This window comes from Alosa sapidissima, chromosome 1, assembly GCF_018492685.1.
Source record: "Alosa sapidissima isolate fAloSap1 chromosome 1, fAloSap1.pri, whole genome shotgun sequence".
In the NCBI taxonomy this organism is placed as follows: Eukaryota; Metazoa; Chordata; class Actinopteri; order Clupeiformes; family Clupeidae; genus Alosa; species Alosa sapidissima.
The window spans coordinates 4,368,517-4,393,516 of NC_055957.1; the positions used below are offsets into that span (position 1 = coordinate 4,368,517).

General features: G+C 42.1%; 2 protein-coding genes across 2 annotated transcripts in view; one reads left to right on the forward strand and one right to left on the reverse strand.

Annotated features, from left to right (window-relative positions):
- Positions 1-16,567, reverse strand: part of aqr (aquarius intron-binding spliceosomal factor) — a 97,642-nt gene extending 81,075 nt beyond the window's left edge. The window contains 13 exon segments of the mRNA XM_042105144.1: positions 5,397-5,500; positions 7,327-7,440; positions 8,103-8,219; positions 10,424-10,488; positions 12,562-12,638; positions 12,758-12,858; positions 13,399-13,467; positions 13,859-13,999; positions 15,278-15,434; positions 15,668-15,708; positions 15,821-15,877; positions 16,068-16,180; positions 16,494-16,567. Of these exon segments, the coding sequence (XP_041961078.1) occupies positions 5,397-5,500; positions 7,327-7,440; positions 8,103-8,219; positions 10,424-10,488; positions 12,562-12,638; positions 12,758-12,858; positions 13,399-13,467; positions 13,859-13,999; positions 15,278-15,434; positions 15,668-15,708; positions 15,821-15,877; positions 16,068-16,142 (1,118 nt within the window). The 5' untranslated portion in view covers positions 16,143-16,180; positions 16,494-16,567.
- Positions 16,568-19,784: 3,217 nt separating this feature from the next.
- LOC121718325 (alpha-amylase-like) overlaps positions 19,785-25,000 on the forward strand; it is a 10,001-nt gene continuing 4,785 nt past the window's right edge. Inside the window, exons 1-6 of the mRNA XM_042103347.1 lie at positions 19,785-20,045; positions 20,384-20,530; positions 21,681-21,878; positions 23,170-23,400; positions 24,117-24,250; positions 24,812-24,934. Of these exons, the coding sequence (XP_041959281.1) occupies positions 19,878-20,045; positions 20,384-20,530; positions 21,681-21,878; positions 23,170-23,400; positions 24,117-24,250; positions 24,812-24,934 (1,001 nt within the window). The 5' untranslated portion in view covers positions 19,785-19,877. The remainder of the gene's footprint in view (positions 20,046-20,383; positions 20,531-21,680; positions 21,879-23,169; positions 23,401-24,116; positions 24,251-24,811; positions 24,935-25,000) is intronic.

The following is a 25,000-nucleotide window of genomic DNA, read 5'->3' on the forward strand; positions in this document are numbered from 1 at the left end:
TATTATTCTAATCTATCTGTTAAAAAAACATTATTCTCATAGAAATTACATCTAGAGGAATTCTTGCATAATACTAGTCTTCTAGTCCTTACCTAAAAAAATGCAAAGTCGCACCTGACAAAAACTATGATGAAAACCTGACCTGACCGTACCGGACACAGGTGCTTACTCATTCAGTGTTTCCCACCGATTGACTTATTAACATATTAACTTTGACTTATCACCATAGACTTATCAACATAGACTTATCAACATAGACCGCCACACAATGGTTTTCTATATTGTGCTATTTAAATCATATCAAATTCAGTAAGGAATTGGGACGAGTGCACACCGCAACCAAAACGTCAACGCAACGAAAGTGAATCTGATTGGTGTGTCCGATCCATTTAATGGGCTCTACTTTTCCTTTGCCCATGTAGGCTACCACACCAGGCCGCTACTTTCTCCCTAACGACAGAGAGGCGAGACAAATACCTAAAGCAACCTTTGCATCAACTTAGTGTGTATTTAAGACACTGGCAAAGCAGGTCTTTCCATCGCGTTCGCCACCATCACAGATGTGCATAAAAAGTTCACTTACGGTTAGGTCTATTGAATTAGTTTACATGAGGAGTAGCCTACACAATCCATTGGGTCTGGTGCCGATAGTCAGGTGCAGTAACACGTTAGTATCATCATATTTAATCGCAGTATAACGCGTTCACATCACAGATCAGCCTCAATTCTTATAGCCTATTACTTCCTGTGTACCATATAAGCATAATACAACCCATTTTTTTTCAATAACCTTTACATATATGATATGATATACGTTTCTGATCATTTTATAACTGATATTTTGCACCTAATTTGATTTCATGTGAAAGCAATAGCAAGGTGTAGCCTATTTAGAATGCAAGAGGCTGCAATATATTAAGTGTAGACATAGGCCTTGAAATTCTTCTTTTGAAAAAGAGACAGCTTCATCTCTTAATGACTTACGAGGGGAAATTAAATCAAATCTGGGTACTTGTATGTATTAATAATGAGAAGGCCAAGATGCCTTGAGAATCATATGATAATCAAATGATCCTCCGAGTCTGTTGTAATCAGACGGAGTTGTGCATGTGAAGATTAGGCCTACACCTCTAATGGAAATGTAGCCATCTACACCTCTAATGAAAATTTAGCCAACTGCAGTAATTTAGAAAATTGAGGATGTGACGCATTGTGATACATCGGGAAATCGAATCAAATCGTTGACAGGACACCTCCCGCCCTCTCCATTTCTATTGTATTTCTGCTATTTCTATGAGGCATTTAGGTATATGCCTATTATGGCTGTATAATATATATATATATATATATATATATATATATATACACATACACACTCTCTATAGCTGCGATGTTCCACAGTAATAAGAGCCTGACGGGCCGTTCCCCAACTGCTGCCTCTCTGTTCTCCTCTGTTCTCGTCTCCACTCCTCGTTCGGCTCACGGGTCATTGATCCCACGAGCAGGAAGGACCAAGAGGCAATTAGGTCCATACTGTTTCCTTCGCACAGCCCGCTACGGCTCCGGCGCTCGCTAATAGCTACCCGTTAGCTCATCACGGTCCAATTCTCCTCCTGACAGCCAGCGATTGATTTGGCGCTGCCATTTCAGCGGCTCCACCGCGGGCCCTAAACCCCCACCCCCCCCACCCCCAACACACACACGGTGATAAAAAGGCTTAGCTAACCTAGAGAAATTCAGCTTGTCTGGAGGCATAACTTAGCCTGATGAACCAGACCCACATCAAGATGTAGGGTCTACAACTCATGAGTCCCATGCGCTAGTTGATCAAACTTTTGAAAAAAGCTTAACCGTGTCACGCTGTTCGCCAACAGCTGCATCCATCTTTATTTTCAAGTAGCAGGAAATTCACGCGGAACCGTCGCAACTCTGCCATGTTAAGCCCGCCCACCGACTCTATACACAATGTTATTGGCCTGATCGAAGTTTAATTTTTCCAGCTCGCAAGCCAACGGAGAGTTGCTAGACTACCCTGGCTGCAAATTACATTTGCTGCCGCTAGGGTGCGTCTAGATTTCTAGGCTAGGCATCTATAGGCAACTATAATGACTATGAGCTGTAGAAGCTGTGCACGTGCACACACACAAACAATGACTTCACCTTCTGTGTAACAATTGATCTGAAGCTAAGAAAGACAGTGCGAAAAATCTTGTCTTGAGCTGAACATAAGCAAAACCAAGGACATGATTATAACCTTCTCACCCAAACAGAGACAGTTGGCTGAGGCAGTCACCACTGTCATCCAGCAGGAGCCAGTGGAGATAGTGGAGGTATACAAATACCTGGGAACAGCCTTCGACAACCTGCTAAGGTTTTCCTCAAACACAGAGGAAATCCTTAAAAAATGCCATCAGAGACAATACCTACTTAGGAAGCTGAAGTCATTTGGGATTAACAAAGGCATTCTCACCACATTCTACTATGCTTTCATTGAAAATGTAATAACCTTCTCTTTCACTAGCTGGTTCCACTCCATCACCCTTCAAGACAGAAACCGTCTGTTGAATGTGGTCAAGGTCTGCTCAAAAATCATTGAGCAGCCCGTCCGAACTCTCACTGCCCTATGTGACCAAAAGACTGTTAAGGTAGCACGCAGGATTATTCAGGACCCCTCTCACATCCTGTTTCCTGAGTTTAAATGTGGCTCCCCTCAGGACGCAGACTCCGCTGTCCGCTTTGCCGGACACAGAGAAGGAAGGCAACCTTCATCCCGAGGGCTGTCCAGCTTATGAATGAGAACTGACGGACATGATTGTAATAGCCTCTATACGCACATTTTTTAATTGTAGCACTAAGGAAGCACTTGAAGAACTTTTAACATTTTTACATGAACAACGTTAAGGTCACGTGGTTCATGTAAACTTCAAATAGTTCCCGGAAGTGATTGACAATGGATTAGAATGCATTAAATAGGCTACTGTTCAATGATAGACAGAGTCACGATTTTGGTTAATTGACAGTCAATAAATGCATTGATATACACTATTTATAACACAGTGTAATTTTTGTGTAAACTATGTAGTTATCCTACCATTACAACAATATTAAATTAAATTCCAGACCTTATATCTTAGCCTGCTATATAAGGTGACGTTTTTTTCCGCCCTTTTACGTATGTGTCACTTAATATTAATTTCTGTACAAAAGAAGAGATTCTTTAGAAAACGCTATTGCACCCACCCCATAAGTGTATCTAAATTATCGCTATATAAAATAAATGACCTCGTACAGTGACTCGAAAAGCTGTAAACAGTGTTTTTGAGACTGCGTGTAGCCTACAAAAGCGCATGGAGCTCCTGTGAAATTTTGATTGCAACGAGAAACTGTAACACAGCTAGTCTAACATTACTTGTTTGAGCTTTCTACCCCGCGTTTCATCTGGTAGTCACTGATCTGAGCTAATGAGCGAATTACCTAGCCAAGCCTAGCCTATCGTCGCGGCAGAATAAAAAAAGTTTAAAAGTTTTTTAACATCTCCAGTGTAATGGTGGGCATTCTAAGTTAACCGTAGCATTAGACCTACCTATTTAGTAACCCCATGGTAATGCGAGTGATCATAATAAAATATAAAACGTGACATGTAAGTCCTTCGATAAATAACCAGGATATGAACTCATAAACATGAACAGCATTTTGTCATCGTTTGTCATTCACCGTGCTGTGGACAGCAGATGCTAGGCTAAAGAGCTTGAGATTCAGACAGGTGAGCACCTGGAAATGGTGTGCATTGTGTCAGAAAATAACAATTTGATCAGTGATCATGCATCATCAGCGCAAGCTTGGTTTGAAACTTTCTGGGGATGGGGATTTTACACGATCCTTCATCACTGGGCTAGCCATCACTGGGCTAGTGTGCCCTGCTGTGTTAATATGACCTGCAGATGCTAACAGCTGCAGCTCCCTCAAATCTAGGTTCTCTCATGCATAGGCTAGCTTTTGCCAATGAAAATGAATGCAAAATAAAAAAAACAGTCCTGCTCCTAACTGAAGAAACGTTTACGTTACCAACAATGTTAACAACAAACTCAGTTTCACTGCTGCAAGTAGGCCTACAAAGTTGGCTGTAAATATGCTTCGCCATATTTAACGAACCAGCTAGCTTTGTGATCACAAAATCTTACCTTTTATGTGTTTAGTCCACTGAAAGTTATCCACATATCAAACGATTAAATCCACAGTTATGGAGGAATTGTTTTGGGGAAGCAGTTGCACTTTATCCCACTTTTGCTGCCCTTTTTAAAATTAAACCACTAATCCATAGCCTAGATGAGCATTGCATAACGTTACAACTATGTTGACATGATGGTAAAGCTAAATGCCCAAGACACGTCACGTCATAAAAGTTGTAGGCTACAAACGCAAAAACGTAATGACAGCTCGTTTGTGGTGTTGCCTAGTGCTGCCTAATTGAAATGGTATAGGCATCTTATATTAGGTTATTATGTGTGGCACATTTATTGGGCTTTAGCCTCTTTTAATTTATTTGATAAGGAACTGATAAAAACTGAGCAGCAGAAAAGCTGTCATAGTCGATACATAAATAGTTTATTATTATAATTAGGTTATTAATACTATTACTTTACTACTATTACTGTTGTTACTGTTACTATTATTATTATTCGGATGAGCCAATAATGTAAGTCTGAGTCTGAAATGTTGGCTACAAACAGTCTGTAACTGCACTGCTGCTATTATAAATTGTTAACTTTCGGGAACTATGAGGCTTCCATTAGCCGCCATTGTTGAAAAAAAATGGAACATTAGCGTCAATGGAGTTGTCGCAACTCTACCTTTATATGGCTCTGGTGGTGTGTATTGACTGTCCAGTGTGCCGGTGAAATATGTGTGTTGCTTGATCGTACAGTATGCGTGCTGGTCACGTGGTTGATTGTGTCCCTTGTTCCTTGAATCACTGAATAAGCTACTGTAATGTGCCCTTTTAAATTGCCCCTTGGGGACAAATAAAGTGCTTTGAATTTAATTGAATTGAAAAAAGTACAATGAGCACATACACAGCCGCATACACATACACACACACACACATACAGACACACACATACACACACACAGTCTTAGAACATGCAGTTTATCACTCTTAGTCATGGCAGATGTTTTGTTTCCCTTTCAGATAAACAAGTAAGCTACTTTATTTAACTACACATTTTGGTTGACAACAATTAATTAAATTCTATTTTCTGCCCAGAGTGTGACTCCAGTTTAGCCCAGACAGCTGACCAATCTGGGCTTCATCACACGTAGGTGCATAGGTGTTCACGCTCTCTACAGTCACTGACACACACACACACACACACACACACACACACACACACACACACCTGAGGTGGCCGAACTGCTTGGTGAGGGACTCCCGTGTGTCCACCGCGGCCACGTTGGACAGGGCGAAGTCCTGCAGCTCAGGAAAGTGGGCGAAAGCCGCTCTCTGAAACACACACACACACACAAACAGAGTTAGCATTTCTATTGTCTGGCACACTTTAACTATTTAACTAGCCTAGCACCTCATAGATATCATACAGTAGCTGAGCTTTGGTTTTGTTTTTTTATGAAAAAAAAAAAAACCCTCTGCAGTAGGATGTAAGTTTTGGTTCAACTGAGTAAGTCTCTGCCTAATCTCTTCATCTGATGGGGTCTTTTGGCCGAAATGTCATGACATTTAGGACATTTCAGTGCAGATGAATAGACTTTATTTCTACTGAGTGAGAGTTATTTCAGTGCAGATGAATAAACTTTATTTCTACTGAGTGAGTGTTATTTCAGTGCAGATGAATAGACTTTATTTCTACTGAGTGAGTGTTATTTCAGTGCAGATGAATAAACTTTATTTCTACTGAGTGAGTGTTATTTCTCTGCATCACACCAAACACTAGCAGCTGAGGCAGCTCTGTCTGCAGTATCAGGCAGCCATCTTGCCCCAGAGAGAGGGAGAGAGAGAGGGAGGGAGAGAGAGAGAGAGAGAGGGAGAGAGAGAGAGCTGGCTTTAGAGAGAGAGAAAGGGAGGGGACGAGAGGGAGAGGAGAGCTGGTTTGATGTCTGGCTGTTGTGTTCATGATGTGAGCAGGTGGTGGGGGAATTCATAGCCTCTCTCTCCACTCCTCTCTCCTCTCCTCTCTCCTCTCCTCTCTCCTCTCCTCTCTCCTCTCCTCTCTCCTCTCCCCTCCTCCTCTCTCCCCTCTCTCCCCTCCTCTCCTCTCTCTTCTCTCTTCTCTCTTCTCTCTTCTCTCTCCTCTCTCCTCTCTTAATGTATTGATCGAAAGCCTGACTTGAAACATGAACTTATTAACCTATGAACAAGGCATGAACTTATTAACCTATCATATGCACACATACAACAGCCGTACACACAAAAAAACACACACTCAGACAGACAGACAGAGACACACACACACACAGATATAAAAAAATATTCATACACATACACACATCCCACTCACTCAAAGGGGCTTTCATGAGCTCCTCAGTTCTCTGACAGAAGAAAGACAAAGCAGATGAAAGGCTCACCACAGATGGTGTGTGTGTGTGTGTGTGTGTGTGTGTGTGTGGTGGACTGGCGACTTTGGCTAGCCAGCTCATTACCCACAGTCCTTTGCAGCCATCCAGTGGGACCTCCAGATCCCAGCAGGAGTGTGACGGCCAGCTGACCAGAGGAGGCAGCTCAACACACACACACACACAAGCGCAGAGACGCATTCACACACACACACACACAAGCGCAGAGACGCATTCACACACACACACACAAGCGCAGAGACGCATTCACACGCACACACACAAGCGCAGAGACGCATTCACACGCACAGACGCACACACAAGCGCAGAGACGCATTCACACGCACAGACGCACACACATACGCACACAAGCGCAGAGACGCATTCACACGCACACACACAAGCGCAGAGACGCATTCACACGCACAGACGCACACACATACACGGAATGAAAAACACACACAGGGCTGAAACCTTGTCACTCTTGACCAGCCACACACACTCTCTAGTTCCCTAGATGGCTGTGTGCTTAAGCCAGGTCAATTAGCTTGACTTCTGACAGAGATCACATCTCCCCACACACACACACACACGTATACACACACGTAAGGGTTTTCTAAACTTTGGGTAAGTGCTGCACTAGAAAACTCTTCTGTAAAACTTCTATTTCTTTTATTCTGAATCCTGAAAAGTACTGGAAGAAGGGTGCTATTTTTGCCAAGTGGAGCGCACAAAACACACACACACACACACACACACCTGCAGAGACGTGATCCTGTCGTAGTGAAGGGTTGTCATCTCTTTGGCTGTGAGAGCGTTGCCCGTCTGATCGTTTATCTCAAAGCCTGTGTAGAACTTCAGCATGTCAAGCAGCTGGAAAGAGACAGACAGGGAGGGAGGGAGAGAGGGAGGGAGGGAGAGAGAGAGGGAGAGAGAGAGAGAGAGAGAAGGGGAGAGAGAGAGAAAGACAGAGAAAAAGCAGAGAGTTTTAGGGAGAGACAGAGGAAGGAAAGGGAGGATGTAACACAGAGATAAGTATATTCCTATTTGGAACTCAGGAATACACACGCATCATCTACACAAATACACACACACAGTGACACAGCAGAACATCTCACCAAAACAAAAACAACTAGAACTTTCTCCCTCGAGGAGGTAAACAAGTTCTGATCTCCAATCCCAGACAGAGCCGAGGGCCACGACTTAAACCATCATTTGCATCTCAGTTCCACAAGCCCACAGTGAAAAGCCTGTACAGCCATTAGCACTAGTAGACACTATATTTGTCCCCAATGGGGTGATGTGTTTGGCAGCAATAAACAAACACACACACACACACATAGTCTTGCAACATGCAGTTGATCTCTCTTAGCCATGGCAGATGTTTTGTTTCCCTTAGAAAGAAACAACTAAGTAAGTTACTTTATTTTACTTTTAGGACATTCTAATATCTACCTAGCTAATAATATAGATATTAAAGCAACACAATGTAAGTGTGCACGTAAGGTAAGTGTGTACGTAAGGTAAGAGTGTACCTGACAGAAGAGGTGTCCCTCCTTCTCTCTCTGACTCAGAGGAGACAGGTGGCAGCTCACCACCAGGTGGGAGTCGTCCAGGACCGTGTTAAACCAGCGACGGGTCGGCAGGAGAGCCTGTGGGGGATGGAGGGATGGAGAGAGAGAGAGAGAGGGGGAGGGGGAGAGAGAGAGAGAGAGAGAGAGAGAGAGAGAGAGAGAGAGAGAGAGAGAGAGAGGGAGAGGGAGAGGGAGAGGGAGAGGGAGAGAAGGAAGCGGAGGAAAGGAGAAGAATGGAAGAAAGAGAGAAAGGAGGGAGGGGTAGAGACAGGAAGGGGAAGAAAATATAAAGGAGTGAATAGGAGAGAGGGATGGAGGGAAAGAGGGTGGAAGAAGAGGCAAGGAGAGAGATCAATACCAACAATTTAGTCAGAGGAAGGGTCCATGCAGTAAACAGTAAACGATAATAAAAGTGCCCTTCTTGGACTAGCAGGCTTTTATTTCCTCATAACCGCCATGCGCTGACGAGACACACAAACTGGGCCGAGCGGAGTGGGAAACATTCTTCAAGTTCACGCACTTACTGGGAGCATCAAGGTGCAGCAAACAAAACAACATCAACAACAACAACAATAAACACCACATCAGCAGCAACAACAACCATGACCGCGACCACAACACCAACAACAATAACAATAATAATAATAATAGCAACAACAAAGATGACAAGAACAGAAATAACAACACCAGCAACAACAAAGGCCGCAACAATAACATCAACAACAACCACCTAATAACATCTAAGCTCTACCTACAGCATGTGAAATGTGAAACAAAGATATTCAAAACCATAGCTGGTTGGGGGTCATACCGACCCATTCAGCTACCAGCATGTTTATAGTTGCTGTTCCTGTTCCACATGCACAGCTAGGGGAACTTCCCTATTTAGCGCTCGACTCCGTGAACCTGGCCGCTGCGCTGGACCAGCCCTTTGGCAGGCGTCCACACGCCACGCCCTGGATCGGAGGGTGATGGATCTGCTCGGGCGGCCGGACGCCCTCTGGGGTTGCCAGAGAGGGCGCCTTTGATCAATTCCCCTATAGCTGCGTGCATCAGCAGCCCAGCTGATATCAGGCCTTCACAACGTGCACGCGACCTGTTTCGGAAAAGTCGCCGCAAAATTCTTCCTGTCTTTGAACACATCTATCAGCCAACCAAGGTTAAGTGAGGTGCTTATTAAAAACAGCAATGTAAGAAACATGATTTTGGTTGCAGAAAGTGTGTGTGTGTGGGAGAGGGAGAAAGAAGACGTGTATCAAATGTTCACCATGCACAAATTACACATAGCGTACCAAAACAAATGAGGCATCCCTGCTCACGGCCTCAGGGAGAGAGAGAAGCAATCTCCAAAGAGTGGGACACTACCCTCACTCTCTCTCTCACACACACACACACACACACACAAACTTAACGAGGATGTCATCCTCCAGATGCGTAGACTGTAGGCTTCAAGCGCTAATTTTAAAAACGATAATAAAGCTGGTATTTCTCCAGGGCCTTTTGCCACTCTCTCGCCCGGAAAGGGAAGTATAGCCTGTCACACTTAATCAATTCACTCCACACAGAGAGAGACAGAGTGTGTGTGTGTGTGTGTGTGTGTGTGTGTGTGTGTGTGTGTGTGTGTGTGATGAGGCTTCTCTTTGTCTGAAGGAAATCATGGAGAGGAGAGGCAAAGAGGAAAATCCACACACAGACACACTCCAGACACAATGTCCACACACAGACACACTCCAGACACAATGTCCACACACAGACACACTCCAGACACAATGTCCACACACAGACACACTCCAGACACAACGGAATAGTCGCTTTTAGAATACGTGAAAACATCAGAAATATAGATAAGAGATTGATGTTCTTATCTATATTTCTGATATGTTGCTGATTGGATCATAAACGGCCACAGCAGCGAAGAGGAAGGACTGATAATGACAGACGGAGGGGACTGAGTTTCGGAGGGGCGCCACTCTCGGAAGTTGCATGGCTGGTTTTCTCGGTAGGGACTCACTATGTCTATGCTGTATAGCTATTCTAGGTGAACGATTCGCCTATTACAAGTTTGTTTACCATCAAAGGCTTCATAAAGGTGAAAATCTTGCATAATGTACCTTTAAAAGGCATTTCTCAGGCAGGTGGGACAACATGTTTGGAACAGACAGTCATATGGATAATACAATGGATAGACATCATACATGGGGCAAGATGTTTTTCACATCCGTTTCTCCAGTGATATGTGTTGGGAGTGATGCCTTAAGGTGGCTGGACGGGTGTGAGCTTACCTCCAGGTCAATCATGAGCTCAATGAATCGCTCACAGTAATGCACGGCCTCCATGGAAACAGCTCCTGGAAAACACACACACACACACACACACACACACACACACACACACACAGTATGTTAGCCCTGAGAAATACCACACAAAAGATCCCATCTAATACTTTTACTGCTATGCTTAATGTGGGCTTTTCCACTTTAAAGCGATGTTTCGGAGTAATTTCATTTTCCTCTGCACCATGACCCCGAGCCAAACACCCTCCCAGAACCTGTTTCCTCTTGGTCGAGCCCTGGTCACCTGGTCGAGTAGCGCTGTCAGAAACTAATGACTTTCTACAGGTTCTGGGAGGGTGTTTGGCTCGGGGTCATGGTGCAAAGGACCCTAAAGTGAAATTACTCCGAACCATCGCTTTAAGCATCTGCCAAATAGCATTAACATAAACATAATAAAGGTGCATTTTCACTACAAAAACATGTGGGTCTTTGGGAGGAGGGGGAATCAAAATGGCAGCACCGTTGCTTCTTTGGAATCCTAAAACTGCTGGGTGCAGCTCGAGGTGATGGGTGCAGCTCGAGGTGATGGGTGCAGCTCGAGGTGATGGGTGGGATGTGTGCAGCTAGAGGTGATGGGTGCAGCTCGAGGTGATGGGTGCAGCTCGAGGGGATGGTCGACATATTGATTAAAAGTGCAGTCAGACCCCATTCATCTCCTCACAATCCGCTAGCTGCTCATTGTGTGAGTGCACTGTAAAAAAAGCCGGTCTCTGTGGGCAGCCCAGGCTCCGGAAACTGGACATAAAGTGGGGGCATCCTGTCCCCCAAACAAAAACGAAACTCTGTGCAGTTTCTCTGGGAACACTGAAGGGATGGGTGCTGCTAAAGGTGATGGGTGGGATGGGTGCTGCTAAAGGTGATGGGTGCTGCTAGAGGTGATGGGTGCAGCTAGAGGTGATGGGTGCAGCTCGAGGGGATGGTCGACATATTGATTAAAAGTGCAGTCAGACCCCATTCATCTCCTCACAATCCGCTAGCTGCTCATTGTGTGAGTGCACTGCAAAAAAAGCCGGTCTCTGTGGGCAGCCCAGGCTCCGGAAACTGGACATAAAGTGGGGGCATCCTGTCCCCCAAACAAAAACGAAACTCTGTGCAGTTTCTCTGGGAATACTGAAGGGAGGGGTGCGCTACCTCTCTAGTGTGTTTCATTTCATCCATTTTCCCCAACCTTCCATGGTGAAAGCAATGAGAGAATAATAGCTTATGGAGGTAGCATGTTGCGGTTTCAGTCATTGACTGAACACATAAGCAAAGTGTCAGCTGAAATATAGAGTTTAATTAATCAAAAGCGGTGATGATGTCTTCATTCATCAAACAATTACAGCTGCTATGAAGTGATTTAACAGAGTGCTGGCAGCTTTTTATGACAATCAACTGTTGAGGTAACCTTGGGGTCAACTCAAAATTCTCTGGATTAGTGATCTAATGCTACCACTCGAAATTGAAAGTTGGGTCATTCTGTGTAAATTCTGACAAATCAGACAGGATTCAGTCCAGGAAAATGGTTGCTGCACAGTCTCTGTCAATTGATGATGTCAGCTACCTGATCGTTTTTGTATTTCAGTTCCCTCCCCAACTAGCATGTTATAGCACAGGAGGATGGATCAGATGAAAGGTAGGGTTTAAACACTCCTGGATGAGATCAGATGAAAGGTAGGGTTTAAACACTCCTGGATGAGATCAGATGAAAGGTAGGGTTTAAACACTCCTGGATGAGATCAGATGAAAGGTAGGGTTTAGAGCTTCCCCATCCACACCCCCGATGGAGCCAGAGCAGGGTTTCATAGAGGCCCCAAGCCAAGCTGCTTCAAAGGCTCACCAAGACGAGAGAGATTCTCACAGCTCTGCACAACAACCTGGAATCTGACGTCCAACGCTCCGATATCTACAACAAGTTTATTTTTTTTACCTTTTTTTTCCCTCTCAATGCTCAAGAAATTCACGTCAGGAGAGCACCAAGTGAGCAAGCTAGCCCAGTGAGACCAGCAGGCCTGGGAGCCTCAGTGGCAGCAGAGGGGTGCTTTGAGAACGGGAGCCGGCAGCAGAGGGGTGCTTTGAGAACGGGCACCTGCGTCAGAGTCTCTTACCTGACGCTGGGATGGACGTCAGCACCTGGAGAAACTTCTTGATGAGCTCCGACAGGAACGTTCTCTCCATTTTGGCTCTGCGTAAAAAGAGACAAGGACAGGTGTGAGCCGAGCGGATGAGCGATGCATAAAACCCCCATCAATCCAAGGCAACCGGGGTCACATGGCAATGCATGAAAGGAAGTGATGGTCTTACTGCTCAGAACTCTTTGGGTCCAGCTTCTCGTAGTTCTTTTTGATGAGGTTCCAGAACTTCTTTAGCTTGGGAACTTTCTTCATCTCCTGCTGCAGTCTGGACTAAAAAAAAACAGTATGAAAAGCACAAGGTCATCTTTCCAAACCGAATTCATTGTAATGCTGCTTGGTTCAAGCGAGGCATCGTTAAAACGATGAACCTGAGCTAGTCAGATCTTGACAGTTGAAAAAAGAGATTAATATTTCATGCGAGCCCCTTCATTTCAAATGAGAGAGGGGATAGGAGCTCTCCCATCGTCACTATCATGACTAACAAATCTGCTCCGTCTCCAGAAGGCAGGACTGCACGTGTTTCCAAGCCTTTCGCACAGAAGCAGCCAAAATAATTAATGCAAGCTGCTCTGCATTGCCAAACATTGCCCTCAGTGGCCTTTCTAAATAAAGCATCGAGTAACCTTTGCCACGTAATCCTTCATTACATATTCATTATCATTTTGCTCTGTAAATATTTTTTTTTTAAATGATCATTTCTTCAAATATAAAAATCAAGCAATGTGTTTTGTTGTCCTTGCTGTTTGCATGGTTGTCCAACATGATGACTCTTTGTGAGTGAATAAGGGATGATTGCAATGCGGTGCATACCGGTAGTAGGCACATCCACATGGGCAGAGATATGAGCTGCTGCACCTGCTCACGAATCAGATCCACCTCCTGCGAAAGCGAGAGAAGGAGAGGCGCATGCATGACTCATTACTTTGCCTCATTCCGCTGCTACTGAACTCATACATATGCAAAAGAGGCTGATGAAGGCTCTGGAGATCAATACAACACGACAGGTGGAATATTTGGGGCTTCTGCAACAAAGATTTGCATTATGAGCCACGAGCGGCAAGATGCTAATCCAATACTGCCATCTAGTGGACATATTAGGCAGACATGATGGTCTGTATTTCATAGATGTCATAGCTTTTTAAAAAAAAGAGAGAAGGAAACATCTTGATTGTGTATAAATAATGGTTTGCATCAATAAATACCACTGTACGATTACGTTAGTCTCTATCTCTGGAGAAATGGCGAGAAGTGAAGGTTTCCCCGGACATACCAGGCTGTTGAAGCAGTGGTCAAGGAAGAGCAGGAGCACGGTCTGTTCCCGTAAAGACAAGCCCTTTTCCCTGCCCGCTAGCGAGGCCTCCATCACACACTTTACGAAGAAGGGGAAGTGCTTGGGCTCTTTTTTAAACACCTGAAGAAAGAGGAGTGTCTTTATGTTAGATGTTCTATGTGATATGTGATATGTGTGAGGCTGTGTATATCCTGCATGCAATGTAAATGATGTGTGAAAAAGAATATCCTAATAGGACAATAAAGACTCTATACTATACTAGTCCGCAGAATGCTAATTACATATTGTACATTTACATGTATTCATTTGGCAGACGTGTTTATCAAAAGCGACTTACAGCAATACAATAACATTATACATTACATATTACATACATATAATAACATTTAAGCCACAGAACTACAGCTACAGCAATAGAATAATAACATGCAAGATACAGTGCAGAGGAGACTATAGTTAGGAATCACCACTGCATCTTTCAATACTAGTAGTGGATGATAGGAGTACCTACATATTAAAGGTGCTCTAAGCTCTGGGCCACAGGTTTTTTAGGATTAAACATTTTATGGTCACTTACTGCAAACATCACCTAACCAACCGCTAGCTGTCTGTGTCCTGAATACACTGTAAAAAAGTGCGAACTCTGTGGACAGCCCAGGCTCCAAAAAGGGCAACAAAAACGACCTGGGCAAACCTAGCCCAAAAAAACATAACAAACTGTTCTAGCAAATCACAGACGAGATGCGCGTTTAGGAGAGTTTCAATTGCACGGGAGCAGCACGGGAGGGAGGGGGAGGAAGTAGCGAGCTAGCTCTCTGTTTTGTTTGAAAGGCAACAGAAGTGACGTTACCCAGCATCGCTTAGAGTACGTACTCTTGTATTCTACAACTACTATTGTAGCAGATATAAGACCCTTCCGCGTTATACATAGTGAAATAACATGCATGTGTGAATTTCAAAAGATGCTCTTGCTTGGTACAAAATAAAAATAGTCACACAATCACCACTTAACCACATGCTGTTTAAAAACATGTACAGAAAAAGGCTGATGGTTGAAATGTTAAACTAAAGTTCATGTAAGTGTGAGATTATTCAGTGCACTGCCTACACCGAGGAATGTAATGTTTTCAGTGAGCTTTGTCTATCTGCCTTTATTCCTGTCAGAATTACACAATAGTTACAGTCCTGTTCTTTAAGAAACATGGTGGAAAGTAAATGCATAGGCCAAGAAAGACCCTATGAAAGCAGGGCCCATTTAAAGCAGATCTAATTCACAGGGCAGATCTACAAATTTAGTTTCACTTTGGGTAACGCGACAATACAGCATTTGGGTTTAGCAGAGGTCAGCGATCTCTGCATGCCCTTCTCATTTTATTTCTGTTACCACAGCGCCCTTACCTCCCATGCCGGCACGTTCTCACGAAATTTCTCATTGACTATGCAGCAGATTGACATGAGGTAGGCGTTGCTAGACACTTCAGGTGTGTAGTTCACCCAAAGGTAATTCTCCAAGTACTGACTGAATTCCAGCAACATGATTTTCCTTATAGCAAACCTGAAAGGAAAAAAACAATGCTTCTCAACATGCTTTAGATGTATACATACATTATGCACTTTAGATGTATACATACATTATGCACTAGGGTATGTTACACCTAACATGTATTATATAAATATAAACTTTTATTATATAAAAGACCATTACTGAGCAGAGAACACATCTATACTACAACCAGAAAAGTTTGTCTACCAGATGTCTACCAACCCACAATTCATAAAGAAACTTACTTTGATTTCTGAATCTCATTCTGATATATGTCCTCTATTACCTACAATGGAAGAAGAGATCTGGCTCAGGTACATGTCAGAAACAAGTAAGTGTAAATAATACAGATTATTTATTTATTTTTTGATAAAAGATAATCGATTGCAGAAGCTTACCTTAGGGTCGAAAGGTAATTTTTTCTTAACAAGGGGTGCCCAATATTTGTTAGCCAGCTGTAAATGATTGCAAGGTTCGCGTCAAAACATGTCATTATGTTTCAGTAAAGCAGCTGAAGTGAATGTGTCTATTGGTGAACACCATCAGAAGCAATAATATATGTATGATACTTCAGCAGAACAACTGAAAAACTTCTGCAGTCAAAACAACGTTTATGTCTGGCAACAAACTTGTAGCCGTCTTCACCTGTGTGACATATTCGGCGTTGATTTGGGACACAGAAGGTGCAGCTATTTTCTTTACACGAGAATCCTTCTCCATGTTTTCAGACCCAGCAAAGAAGTTAGGTTGCGGAGTTACTAAACAAAGACAGGACACGCACTTGAGTTACAAAATGCAACGTTATGTAAACAAACTCTAACGTTAGTTTAGTGCAAATACGAGCAGGTATGGTAAAATGATGCCCACAAACCAGTCAAATCAATGGAGTTAACATTACCGGTTAGCTACCTAGGAAGCTAGCTGACGTTGGCTTCAATTGCGCGCTATTCGGCAAGCTAATATTAGCTAACTAATTCAAAACATTGTAACTTGTTGTTCAAATATGTGTAACCGCATAGACCAAGTAACACAACTGTATATTTTAAATACCAAACAATGAGCGTTGTTTACCTTCTTAATTTTGAGACACACACATGTAGTTTCTAAACATCATTCATAAACGTGAAATCAACGTGAGACGGAAGTTGTTCGAGAAAACTTAGGGATAGCTTCCGAGTGTATTCAAAATAAAAGTCGCTAGTATAGGCGATGACGTCTCATGGCAGCTTGCACGATGAATGCAGCAACCTTTATTTTACTGCCTATGGCAGCAACCCACATCCAAACTACAGGTGATTTGTTGTAACTTGATTGTTGGGAAATAATGTATCCTCATTAGTTGTAGCCTACCCAATCCCAGGGACAGACTTTGTATCATACGTAGGTTGGCTCCATTTACACTTTTACCATTCTCATTCCTTATTTGTACAGTACACCTAATATATCAAGCATAGATGTGCATCGTATGTGTATCTTTGACACAAAAAATGTTTCCACATATGCGCTTTTTTGCTTTCCCACTTTGCAGCCAAAATAAAAGTCTGCCTAGGCTTTATGAGGAGACAAAAGTTTACTTCCCAGAGCTCCCAGAATGCATTTTCACCTGAGTGAGCAGAGATCACTATGAAACTTCCCCAGTTGATTACTTACATTAATATGGGGGGGGGGAGTTGATTCCCCAGTTGATTACTTACATAAATATGACTGGAAAGTTTGGTGTATGTAGGTTCTGAAGTGCAGATTTCATGGAGAGGAAACTCATTCATGGGTGCTAGCATCTCTCCCCCATTCATACGGTGGTGTTTTGAAAGTGTCAGAGACGCAAATTGTTTCAGTACAAAATATTAAGAACTGGTACCCTAATGAATATGTTATATAGTGGATTTATATTTAGGAGAAATTGAACCTTCAAAATATCATGTATAACAACTTTTCCTCTCAAATGGCTTCATCCAATGTGGACGTGTCAAATTTGGAAATGTGTGCATATTAGCGCATATTCAGTAGATTAAGCCTCATTTGCATATTTAAACATTACAATTCAGACTTGTAATACAAAAAATACTTCACTAGCACGTCTCTTAAGATGTGGAGGGAGGTTACGTATTGACTACAGTGCACTGCCCTCTTTTAGCTGATTTCTACAGTTTCTGTACTACTTGATCCATAGACATGCATTAAAATACTAAGGCCCAATTTTTTTTTTTTTTTTTACATAATTTCGGTTTATTATTATTATTAATAATAATAATAATAATAACAAACCGAAATTATAAAGAAACCGAAATAATAAAGAAAATACAGTTTTTTGGGTTGAGGCTATTTATTAGTCCCATAGTAGGACGACCATATATATATATATATATATATATATATATATATATATATATATATATATACCTGTTTGTTGCATCATACCACTGACATTTCTAGAAATCATCCTGACAATTTTTGACAATTACTTTCAGTAGAAAAATAGCTGTGCTCAGGCCCTTGAGCTTCTATTGAGCTTTATCAGTCGAGGGCAACATAATCTTAACCTGTATTCTCACTTATGACCAGTAGAGGGAGTACAAAATACTTTTGTCTAGTAGTCTCAGCAAGCCCATCAAACTAATGATAACTCATGATTACTCATGCAAACTCATGTTGTGAGTGTGACATTGTAACAAATGTATCCTCTAAAGAATATCTTTTGAATGAAATGTGTAGAAATGTGCAGAAATATCCAATAATCTTGAGGTAAAACAGCACTGATACAGAATACATGAAAACCGATGTTTACTTTAGCTCAATTAGATAGATATATAGATATATGTAGATCCACTGTACAATAGAGACAGTAGAAGATAAAAAAAACTAACAAAACTAAATACAAAATATACTATATAAATTAAATTAAATTTAAAAAAATCCACAGTGTGCTTGAGTAAAAACTCCAAAAGTAGTCCAACAGTAGTCCTGTAGTTCTGTGTGAATGGTAAGGTGCCCAAGAGAGTGAGTGTCATGGTGAAGGTGCAAAAAGTAGTCCAACAGTAGTCCAACAGTGCAACAGTGCAAGAATAAGGTCTAGAGACCAGCATAAATAATATGGACAAATAGGAGAGTAAAGTATAATGTAGACAAGGTAATATAAAAAAAAACTATGTCAGTGCAAGAACAGGTTGAGGTAATAGGGTTACAGACATTCAGTACTGTAGCAGAAGCCATTGGTCATGTGTGCTAATATAGCATGACACAACAGTGTAGCAGTAAAACAGTAGTAAAAACATTAGGCTGTGGACATTAGTAAAACAGTAGTAAAACAGTAGATTTTTTATTATTATTTATTACGAATGATATAGACATAATTTATGGTTCATATTTGCCATTTACCCCTGTGATATCAATGTGTAGAAGTGCCCCCCCCCCTTTATGTAAGCTAAAGTTACGCCCCTTGGCTGTTAAGGTGGTCAAAGAGAGAATGTTATCAAGGTGAAGGACAGCCAATGGAAAAGGGAAGAGCAGATGTTTGTAGCATGCTGGGTATTGCATCCTTTCCCTGTTGGCAAAATCATTATTATATAATTTTGAGTATTTTTGCTCATTCCCTCACTTCATTTCTCCTAAGAAGCACATAAAGTTCATGCAAATTAGATTAGATTAGATTAGATTCAAGTTTATTGTCATTTAGCAGAGTACAGGTACAGAGCCAATGAAATGCAGTAGCTAATTAAATGCAGTGCAAGTTAGGCCCGACAATTAAATGTAATTAATCCTCTCTTGCAAAATAGGAAATGTGCATATTTTATCCATTTAGTGCAATCCATGTGTAAACAGTTTCATGTCATTTTCTATATGCTGTTACATGTTAATGGTGCATTATTAAACAATTTTCTATATGCTGTTACATGTTAATGGTGCATTATTAAACCATTTTCTATATGCCGTTACATGTTAATGGTGCATTATTAAACCATTTTCTATATGCTGTTACATGTCATTTTCTATATGCTGTTACATGTTAATGGTGCATTATTAAACCATTTTCTATATGCTGTTACATGTCATTTTCTATATGCTGTTACATGTTAATGGTGCATTTTTAAACCATTTTCTATATGCTGTTACATGTTAATGGTGCATTATTAAACCATTTTCTATATGCTGTTACATGTTAATGGTGCATTATTAAACCATTTTCTATATGCTGGTACATGTTAATGGTACACTATTAAACCATGTCTCCCTGTAGTGCTCTGTGGTGGGGAAAACAACATCAGCTTGTTGTCTGGACTTTTTCTCATTCTACAGATAAGGATTATTTATATTTCCCACTGTTCAGATATCTCTGCGAGTGTGTGTGTGTGTGTGTGCACACATGTGTGTATGTGGCAACGTGTGCGTGTCTGCTGACAGTGTATAAAGTCCAAGCCCACAGTGCTCTGGCTGCACTCCTCTGAGCTGCGCTTGAAAATGAAGCTGCTGATTTTTGCTGCTCTTTTGGGGCTAAGCGTAGCCCAGCACAACCCTCACACCAAGCATGGACGCACCTCCATCGTCCATCTGTTTGAGTGGCGGTGGGCGGACATAGCTGCGGAGTGTGAGCGATACCTGGCACCAAATGGCTACGGAGGTGTTCAGGTATGTCTAGTCTGAAGACTTTGTTGTACTTTGTTGTGTATAGAAAACGACATGAAACTGGTGATACAGTAGAATTGGAGCACTTAACGCTGTTATCTGCCTTAAATGAAGTTATATCCCTCTAGTGATGGGGATTGTAGGTATAGGTAATTATTTATTACAGATGCCCTGTTTATTTTCTTCCTGATGATACAGTATATGTTTGGAATCCGCAGTTTATCAGAAAATGTTGTTGAATCAAACCACTGACATTTGTGTCATTAGCCCTTTGCTCTAGTGGACCTGCAGGAAAGTGTTTGTGTGCTGAAGGTTGAAATGTGGTTGAACCCCCATCCCAGATCTCCCCCCCGAGCGAACACATTGTTCTGGACCACCCCTGGAGGGCCTGGTACCAGAGATACCAGCCAATCGGATACAACCTGTGCTCCCGATCAGGAAATGAGAAGGAGCTCCAGGATATGATCTCCAGATGCAACAAAGTTGGGGTAAAAGGCACTCTAACAATAGTTTTGCACTAAACATGCATGTGGCAATGTTGTGTTGATGCATATTAGTGTGTCTCGGTCAAGACTAGCACACTTATGCTTGACCTAATAATGTCTGTCCTCAGTCATTAAGTATCAGTTTAAGTTTAAGTTTATTGTCATGTACTCATAAATACGTAAATACATAAATTATCAGTAATGACATTTCTAATGCTCAAGAGCCAGTTCAACTTAAAAACAGTATAATTGCTAATTAAACAAGACTGAAGTGTGAGTATAAAGGGGGAGGGATATATATAAGATAAAAGATAAAAAAAATAACAACTTGCAAAAAAACACTGAGGAGGTGTGAGGTTGATGACTTGAGGAGGAGTATGACAGTTCAGCATTACATTGTCTCCAGACTTTCCTTCTTTCAGGGCTCAATGGCAAAAAACCTCTGTGTCAATCTGTTAGTGGAGTCTTTCTACAATCAAATGATTGACTACTAACAAAAAATGTCTAATTGCAGTTATTTTCAAGTATCAATTTCCTCCTTATGGAGCGCATCATCCCAAAGTAGATAACCCTACGATGGCAATAACATTTTTGAATTGTCATGCTTGTTGCATGGAGTTGGCCCACACCGTGGCCTATAGGCCTATAGATATTCTATTGAGGAATGAGGAATCAGTAGAATGGCTACCTATGGATGTGTGGGACACCTTTCTGTCATTTCTAAGCTCTTCACCAGTGAACAGTACCTCACACAAAGTGTGTACTACCCTTGGTACACACCCGTGGCCTACAGGTTAGGGCTTTGGGCTTGTAACCGAAGGGTTGCCGGTACGATCCCCGACCCAGTAGGAAATAGGTGGGCGGGGGAAGTGGTTGAGCACTACTCTCCCATGCCCACATCCACGGCTGAATTGCCCTTGAGCAAGGCACCTAACCCCTCACTGCTCCCCGAGCGCCGCTGTAGCAGGCAGCTCACTGCTCCGGGTTAGTGTGTCACAAAGTCACTGTGTGTTCACTGTGTGCTCTGTGTGTTCACTAATTCACGGATGGGATGAATGCAGAGACCAAATTCCTTATTGGCCTATAAACCTGATTTACATTTACATTTTCTCATCTCATCTTCATATTTTCTCATCTCTGAATGTATACACAGGTCAACATCTATGTGGACGCGGTTATCAACCACATGTGTGGAGCCGGTGGAGGTGAGGGTCACCACTCAAGCTGCGGATCCTACTTCAACGCCAACACAAAGGACTTCCCCTCCGTGCCCTACTCAAACTTGGACTTCAACGATGGCAAATGCAGAACTGGCAGTGGAGAGATCGAGAACTATGGTGACCCTAACCAGGTCTGTGGCTCAGATGACATAAAAAAACATGATGCATGATGATGTTGTGATGTTCTTGTGTTGTGACACAAGATGCATGATGATGTTGTGATGTTCTTAATGAATGCAGTGAAGTTGTTTGACATGAACAATTTCACATCATTTATAATTTAATATTGCCTTGCCAGTTGCCCCATTCATGGACTGGTCATAGACTGAAAGAAAACTTCCATGAAAATGTCCATTGAAAAATGCTTTTAGTGTCGGACTAGACTTAACCCTTAAAGGAGAATTCCGGTGTGATATTGACCTAAAGTGTATTGAAACATGATACCGAGTGTGAACGTATGTCTCATAGCCCATCTCGACTTGTCCCCTGCACTCCAAAATCTGGCGCTAGTTAGCCGATGCTACCAACAACTTTTTCAGTAGTGGTGCTTCGGCATCGGGCTAGCCATGCAAATAAATCACTGTTTTACACCCATTTACGAGGCTCAATGTATCTCCACACTTCATTGGTAGACTTCCTAGGGCCCTGACATTTAAAACGAGACATTGAGAACTTTGAAAAAGCACTGGTAGTTTACTTACAAGACGATTTATACAGACAGTATCTTCACGAAGTTTAACGTTTGCAGCCATCTTGAATTTAGTCACGATAAGTCGAGCAACGAGTAAGAATGAACAGGTATGATAAGGGATCAGATTCCAAAAATAATTCAGTGGAAATGCATGGATTCCAGTTTCTTCCAGTAGCAGCAACTGGAATCCATGCAAACTACCAGTGCTTTTTCAAAGTTCTCAATGTCTCGTTTTAAATGTCAGGGCCCTCGGAAGTCTACCAATGAAGTGTGGAGATACATTGAGCCTCGTAAATGGGTGTAAAACAGTGATTTATTTGCATGGCTAGCCCGATGCCGAAGCACCACTATTGAAAAAGATGTTGGTAGCATCGGCTAACTAGCGCCAGATTTTGGAGTGCAGGGGACAAGCCGAGATGGGCTATGAGACATACGTTCACACTCGGTATCATGTTTCGATACACTTTAGGTCAATATCACACCGGAATTCTCCTTTAAAGGTGTACCGTCACAATGTTGGAAAATGAATGTTCTGAAGAATATCTGGGTTCATTGAATTCAACATAGAATTTTAGAACCTTCAATTGTTGCGGAACAGAATCTTTTTTTAGAATGTTCAAAACCCCACACCTTTAAGGGTTAATCGGGGTTAATCCATATACAGGACTATGGCCACACGACACGTGTCTTGATCCAAGCTGCATTTCCCTACGTCTCCTTTGTGTGCGCAGGTGAGGGACTGTCGTCTGGTGGGTCTGCTCGACCTGGCCCTGGAGAAGGACTACGTACGGAGCAAGACGGCCGACTACATGAACAAGCTGATTGACATGGGTGTGGCCGGGTTCAGGGTGGACGCCTGCAAGCACATGTGGCCGGGAGACATGAAGGCCGTCTTCGACAGACTGCACAACCTCAACACCGCCTGGTTTAGTGCTGGCTCCAGACCGTTCATCTTTCAAGAGGTACACATTCATTGTTATTATTATTATTATTATTATTATTATTATTATTATTGTAGGCTACTCTAGGTGTTTGTGAATCTATGACATTATTTATTTCTACAACATCAATAAAGATCGATCTATCATGAGGCAGAGTGGAGCAGCTCAATGATAAACACAATATAGAACAATCTCATCGAGTAGTTCAGGAACTGACCAGTTCAGGAACTCAGAACACAATCTCATTGAGTAGTTCAGGAACTGACCAGTTCAGGAACTCAGAACACAATCTCATTGAGTAGTTCAGGAACTGACCAGTTCAGGAAATCAGTCGATGCCTTTGGTCTTAAACAGCATGATGATAACTGTGGGAATTTGTACAGAATTTGCTTTATGTGCAAATACAGAAATTTCAATTTTAGTTCATGAAGCATAGCAACAAAATTCAATATGACATGTTACATATGATGATCCTAGCACTTACCACCTGTCTTGAGCTGACACTAAACTGTTTAAAAACAGCAATCACTGATGCACTTATTCTTACTGTACTCTACCTTTTTTAAATTGTCCTAAAATTGTTGAGAGAATTGTTTTAAAACTTAAACTGTTTACCATGTTGTTAGTCGCTTTGGTTAAAAATGCGTCAGCCAAATGTAATGTAATGTGATGTAATGTAACATATTGACTCTTTGTTCAGTATTAATGGCTCTGGATGTTTGCTTCTTTGCCCTAAGGTCATTGATCTCGGTGGAGAGGCCATCACTGCCAGTGAATACTTTGGACTGGGCAGGGTGACCGAGTTTAAGTATGGAGCCAAGCTTGGCACAGTTCTGCGCAAATGGAACGGCGAGAAGCTTTCCTACCTGAAGTGAGCCTTCATTAAGTAAAGCTCATCGTTTATTAAGTAGAGCTCATCGTTCATTAAGTAGAGGTTATCGTTCATGAAGTAGAGCTCATCATTTATTAAGTAGAGCTCATCCTTCATTAAGTAGAGCTCATCGTTTATTAAGTAGAGCTCATCGTTCATTAAGTAAAGCTCATCGTTAATTAAGTAAAGCTCATCGTTTATTAAGTAGAGCTCATCGTTCATTAAGTAAAGCTCATCGTTCATTAAGTAGAGGTTATCGTTCATTAAGTAGAGCTCATCGTTCATTAAGTAGAGGTTATCGTTCATTAAGTAGAGCTCATTGTTAATTAAGTAGAGCTCATCGTTTATTAAGTAGAGCTCATCGTTCATTAAGTAAAGCTCATCGTTCACTGAGTAAAGCATAAATAGTCGTTTTTATATGGCCAGTGGTCCATAACAACTCCAGTACCATGTCAGTGTATTCAAAATGCATCCCAAAAGCAAAACGTTACCAATATGTGCTGTTGGTATGCTGTGTGCAGGTATATTTTAACATATCTGCATAAACTCACTTTCTTTCAGAAACTGGGGAGAGGGTTGGGGTTTCATGCCTAACGGTAGCGCTGTGGTGTTTGTGGATAACCATGACAACCAGAGGGGCCACGGAGCTGGTGGAGCTGCCATACTCACATTCTGGGACCCCAGGTACTCTATGTGAAAACATTCGCACCACAGCACTTTTACATTTGGAGTGTCGCTATGCAAATAACC